The sequence below is a fragment of the Triticum dicoccoides genome, chromosome 4A, assembly GCF_002162155.2.
Source record: "Triticum dicoccoides isolate Atlit2015 ecotype Zavitan chromosome 4A, WEW_v2.0, whole genome shotgun sequence".
Classification (NCBI taxonomy): domain Eukaryota; kingdom Viridiplantae; phylum Streptophyta; class Magnoliopsida; order Poales; family Poaceae; genus Triticum; species Triticum dicoccoides.
In genome coordinates, this window is record NC_041386.1 from 4,884,537 (window position 1) to 4,890,496 (window position 5,960).

At 49.4% G+C, this 5,960-nt stretch overlaps 1 protein-coding gene across 1 annotated transcript; it reads right to left on the reverse strand.

The window, feature by feature from the left end:
• Positions 1-1,000: 1,000 nt before the first annotated feature.
• Positions 1,001-4,366, reverse strand: LOC119288502 (probable flavin-containing monooxygenase 1). Its single transcript, XM_037568113.1, has 5 exons — positions 3,890-4,366; positions 3,564-3,804; positions 1,959-2,137; positions 1,428-1,780; positions 1,001-1,340 (listed from the first exon to the last, which is right to left on the reverse strand). The coding sequence occupies exons 1-5, from the start codon at positions 4,364-4,366 to the stop codon at positions 1,001-1,003; spliced, it is 1,590 nt and encodes a 529-aa protein (XP_037424010.1).
• Positions 4,367-5,960: the final 1,594 nt, after the last annotated feature.

The window sequence follows — 5,960 nt, forward strand, 5'->3', positions numbered from 1 at the left end:
TCTGTAAATATCAAGCTCATCATAGACTTATAGACATGTGTACACACACAAACGCATTAGTCTCTTAACTTATAAGTCTTTAATACACCAAAATCACTAAGGGGCAATAGATGCACTTACACTAGACATGTGTCCAACTGTGTCCGGGAGGGGGTGGTGGCGTACGACAACTATTTCGAGTGCAAGGAGGATGCCCTGGGAAAGATTGGCTTCTCCTTTTATCAGAAATACACTGCAGCTATTCGGATGCTTGCATACGGAGTACCCGATGATCTCATTGATGGGCATATCCGAATGATCGAGTCCACGTGTCCAAACTCCATGTACAAATTCTGCAAGGCTATGGTAGCAGTGTTTGGCCCGGATTATTTGAGAGAGCCAACTACTGTAGATACAACCCGTTGTTAACGATCAATGCCAGCATGTGCTTTCCGAGCAAACCGTCATAGGATTGGGATGGGGGACGAGCGCGTGCAGCCAAACATCGATGTGATCGCGGTGCTCCATGGCAAACCGTCCACACGAGAGGACGGCGTCGTTACGGCAGGCCTTGAGGGTAGCAGCAAGGGAGGGTGTGGCCCTTCTGAAGACACGACGGCGTTGCGCCTTTTCCAAAGGTGCCAACAACAAAGGTGCACACAAGCCAATGTTCATATACACGAGTCAAAACAAATAATAAACAAGCTAGCCCAATGTACAAAGCCAACATGACACCAAAACTAGTCAGACTAAAGTACAGAGCCAATATGGCAACACATAGAAGCGCTCAGAAGAGGCCCGCAATGGCAAGCCCTAACCACTAGTATATTCTTGTTCACGATGGATATTATTAGCCACCAATGGAATGACGTATATTTGTATTTTTTTACTAAAAGAATGTATTATACCGGGCGTACGTACAGATTCGGCCGTGGGTATTGTTGTGGACCTTGTGGTCGAGTAAATGTAGCGTACGTAGGAGGTAGGATGATGTGTGTACTGTGCTATGCGTACGTGTGAGTTACTGTTCCTTGTAGTCCTTGTTATTGTATGGGGCGAAAAGCTCGGCGATCCAGTTGGCCTTGCGAAGCGTGGCGGAGCCCAGGTCGGCGCACATGCCGTCGCTGTCGTGGATGCTGTAGGTGGAGATGCAGTGGCGGCGGTAGAACCGCGTGGTGCGGCGCATGGCGTCGGCCTCGCCGGCGACGTGCCCCATCATGGCCTTCACGGTCGGCAGCTCGAACCGCCCCTCCAGCAGCCCCGACAGCCAGCGGCACCGCAGCTCCGACGTGTGCAGGTTCGACACGCTCTCCACGAACCCGACGAACGCCATGTTGGGGATCAGTGGGTGGATCGTGCCACTGCCAAAATAAATTGCAGGTCAGCGTCGATCGATTCATATATGTTGGAGGCTTGGAGCAAAAGATAATCGCAGGCTATACACGTACCGGTAGAGCGGCATCATGGAAGACTTGCCGACGACGAGGTCGCGGAAGGGTTTTGGCAGGACCTCGCGGAGCTTGTCCTTGCCCTCGAAGCCGGTGGCGAGGAAGACGAGGTCGGCCTCCACCTTGGTGCCGTCGTCGAGGACCACGCCGTTCTCCGAGAAGCACCAGCTGGCGGAGGCCCTCTTGAAGCAGACGAGGCCGCGGTCCGCCATGTCGAAGAAGCCCTCCGGGAGGATGGCCATCTGGCAGCTGGCGTAGTCCTCGACGAAGGGGTGGCCCGGCGTCAGACCGTACTTTCCCAGCGGCAGCTTCCATGACAGGTACGACTCGATGAACTTTGACACCCCTGCCCGCTGCACCACCAGAATTCAAAACACAACACGTTGCTGTCAGATTCACACAACATATGCATGCAAGGTCTCCAGCATGCACACGTGCATGTTCTTGAGTCCCGATGTAGTATCGCGTACGTTCAAACATACGCTTGTACGTATTTTCTGTATACGTGCATGCATTCTGAGGTACACATACCAGCGGGCTCATGAGGCGGCAGAGGAGGGATCGGAAGAACCCTTGGTTGGGCCGCTCGTAGAAGAGCTGAGACAAGCGTGTGGAGTAGAACATGGAGAATGGCAAGCCCCAGATGGAGTACGATGGCACCACCCAGTGCAAGGTCCGTACCAGCATCGTGCACGCCTGCCCTCCCTCGCCTGCAAACAAACAAGCAAACGCGACCGGTTAATCGATCGATCTAGTTCTTGCTTCCTCCACGGAACCATGACGCATCCAGTTGCTCCTACTACTAATTTCAGGTCTTATACTATGTTTTGAGAAACTGTTGAAATGCATACTCCAATGAGTTCATTAGGACGCCATGGCAGCTACCAGTCTAGTTTGGAAAGGTAGATCATCTTTGTCGCAAATTTGCTACTACTGGTCAAACATGCAAACACTTTGGTACATACTACTCCTACCATTCGAAATTACTTGTCGCAGAAATGAATGTATTTAGACATATTTTAATTCTAGATACATTTATTTCCGAGACAAATAATTCCGAACGAAGGGAGTACTAGTATATGATTGAGTGACCCGTATAAATTGCTCATGCGGTATGAAAAGTCAAGGGGTATGCGTACTGATTGCGTCTAGCTAGTGTACTTTGAACTTGTAAATGCAAGAGACCGACCTAGGATAGCTACACTGTCTAGTCTAGAATTAAACTAGGTGCATGATGAAGTGTGCGAGGGGTCAAGACAAGAGTGACCTTTTCTGGAAGAGAGTATCCGGCTCTCCCAAATCTCTGACTAGCCATAAGGCTGGTCATAGTGGGGAGTAACTTAGACTAGTAACATATGTATGTTACTAGTCTATGTTACTATCTTCATAGTGGGTAGTGTCATAGGTGTGATAACATAGTTGCCTTCATTTATTACTTTGTAGACTCATTATGCATTGGAAACCGCTATGTGATGGTAACATATTATGTTACTCTATTTGTCTCTCTCCTCATTAACTACTTGCCACATCATTATTTTTGCTTATGTGGCATCTATGTTACTACCTATGTTACTCCCACTATGACCAGCCTAATGGAGAGTAACATACACTAGTAACATACACGTTTTCCTAGACTATGTTACTATCTTCATAATGGGTAGTAACTTAAGTGTGGTAACATGCAAGGATTCATTTATTAGGTTATAGACTCATATTGCATTGGGACATATGATGTTACAGTAACTAGCTAAGTTACTACAACTCCCTCTCTCCTCATTAACTCATTGCCACATAAGCAAGTTTGCTGAGTTGGACTCAATCTTACTGCTGAAGTTACTCCCACTGTGGCTAGTCTAAGGCACATGTCACCAAATATGGCATATATTATTCAGACACCCACTTCATCGAATGATGGGACGCTTCCACAATATTTATTATCCTGTTTTTTTTTTTTTGCTATAAGCACTGTGTGAACTTGCTCGGCATATTCTTTCTCTACAATTTCCTTGTATACACGCGTTTACACGAGTACGATAGCTTATCTGCCTTTGCTAGCTGCTAGTTTCCAAGTTGAATTTTCCATATTTTAGGAGAATCTTAGTTCAAACCATGTTAAATCTTTCAATCAATACGCACCTTGGTTTGCCTGGGCACATTCGTTGGCTAGATCAATAGCGCTCTTCTTGTACCCAACCACCACAGCCTTCTTGCCCTTCATCAGCTCAACGGTCTCCTCCTCGCTCAGCTTGCAGTAGTCCAGCGAGTGCATCACCGTCCCCTTGAATACCTCCGGCCCCTTCCCCGGCGGGAACACAGGCATCCGTGGCACGTCGCCGTACTTCCCCGTGCACATCACCACGAACTCGATCTTGTAATACTGCAGATTACCGTGCGCGTGAGATCGATTGAATACAAATTATCTTGAGACAAGCATGCAAACGATGTCAAAGTATATATGGTACCTGAATTGTGTTGGAGTCGCCGGTGACGATGCCGACCTCCCACATGGGCTTGCCACGGAGCGGATCCTTGCCAGTGCCGCTCCACAGCTCGGTGAACCCGGCCTGGGCGCCACCGAGGAACTTGATGTCCACCACCTTGGAGCCGAACGAGATGTAGCGCCAGAGGTCGAACTCGTCGGCGTAGCCCTCGAGGTAGTCGGCGATCTCGGTGTGGGTCGGGAACGAAGGGTCGTCGCGGTTCTTCCAGGAGTAATCGGAGAACTCGTAGTCCGGGCGGGGCGTCTGCAGCCGCGTGGTGCGGTAGACGCAGTGCTTCCACACCCCGCCGACGGACGGCGTCGCCTCGAACACGACGGGGTCGTAGGACGCCATCTGCTTGGCCGCGGCCAGGCCGCTGATCCCGCCGCCGATGATGGCCACGCGGGACACCGGAGGCACGGTCTTCCTCGTGGCCCGTGCCGCTTGTCCTTGCGCCATGGCCATCGTCTACCCGAGGTGTTGGATGGAACTGGCTGTGTGTGTGCTGATCGAGGTGATCGAGGGATGTGTGCGCACTGGCTAGCTGCTTCTTGCAGGCGTAGGAGGCTGCGAGAGAGCTGATTCTTGCAGGCGTAGGAGGCTGCGAGAGAGCTAGAGCTGGAGGCGCTGTTAAGCAGCTTTGTGCGTGTTGTGGTGTCGACAAGGGCAAGGCCCCTGGTGTATTTATAGGGTTAGGGATGGTAGCATGGGGCTCTCGAGCATGTGAGCTTTCCACCGTGTCTCTTAGAAAACGTACGGAAACGTAGGGAGAGAAGAAATGCCGCAGCTAGCGAACTGGAAAGCCAGCCAGCTAGGTCGCAGGTATGCAAGTCTGGAGAGCACGCATCCTCTTTTTCTCTTGGCTTTTGATATTCAATCTTTCATATCTTTTGAACCAAAAGTCTAAATTAAGTTTTGTTTCATATTTGTGTTTCTCGTAACCAGGTCTTTCAAATGAGATCCATTTTGATGAGTTTTGAAATTTTTGTTAAGTTTCAACTTTTAGAACTTGGTACGAGTGACCGACGGAATTGTAAATTCCAGAACCAATGGCCGACAAAGTCGTGAGCTTTAAATTTGAACTCTAAAAGTTGGTATGAGATCCTATGTTTCAAAAACTGTGCCGGGCAAAATCGCAGTTTTAAAAATTAAAACTTTACACTTGATGTGCCCTCGTGCGGGATCCAACGACTTTGCAGATCGCGAGGCAATCGGGCAGCTGGCACAGGTTGGGCAGGTGTGTACCCGAGCGAATTTCCAGCATGCAGGTGCACACCAATTCCAACATCTTACCACCCACCTAGAACGAAAATGACCAGGTGTGTGCCCCTATAAAATTACACATGTTGACACTTCAGGTTGGGGTGCCAAACATTATGCGTACACACAAAAAATATCAAATAAAACTAATTTGGACCACGTATAAAATCACACATGCTTATCACTTTGAGTTGGGTGTTAAAAATTAATCGTGGGCTATTTGTGAGTTGAATGAAATAAAGTTTTGTCTAAGTCAATTTTCATGAAGAAGAGGGCACGACACATAGCAACAAGGCTGAGACGGGGTCAACGCGGAGGCAAGCATAGCAGCGAGGCCAAGACAGGGCCGACATGTCTGGCCGCCGCATCACCGGTGAGGCCTCACGAGGACCTGATTGGGGACGTCGGGGCATTGGTTGCATACGACGGGAAGGAGTTCACATGTTCAAGGGAGGGTTGATGATGGTTTTCATTTTACGCGGCGCAGAGTAGGCTGTGCCGGGACAGAAACAATGTAGCTCGCCGTGGCATCGCCGGCGGAAGAGAGGCATGTGTGGAGAAGAAGATAGGCTCGCGGGAGGTGAAAAATGGAGCAGAGCCGTAGGATTGAAATTCAATGGCTACGAAATTCGACTGACACCAAACATTTATAGGCGACTTACAAATAGGCAATCCTTATACGTACATGAAATTTATCAACGGGAAGGAATTTGGACCTGGTGTCCTCTGCATCATAGAAGATGTACATGGTACTCCCCTGCCCACCTGTATGCAAGCATGCATGCACTGACTC

What these genes read in the sequence shown, in the direction of transcription:
- LOC119288502 (XM_037568113.1), bottom strand. Translation starts at nt 4,366, where the DNA reads ATGGCGCAAGGACAAGCGGCACGGGCCACGAGGAAGACCGTGCCTCCG. An exon ending in GCGACTCCAACACAATTCAG is followed by an intron (nt 3,805 to 3,889) that starts GTACCATATATA and finishes GGTAATCTGCAG; the next exon opens with TATTACAAGATCGAGTTCGT. An exon ending in GCCGCCTCATGAGCCCGCTG is followed by an intron (nt 1,781 to 1,958) that starts GTATGTGTACCT and finishes CTGGTGGTGCAG; the next exon opens with CGGGCAGGGGTGTCAAAGTT.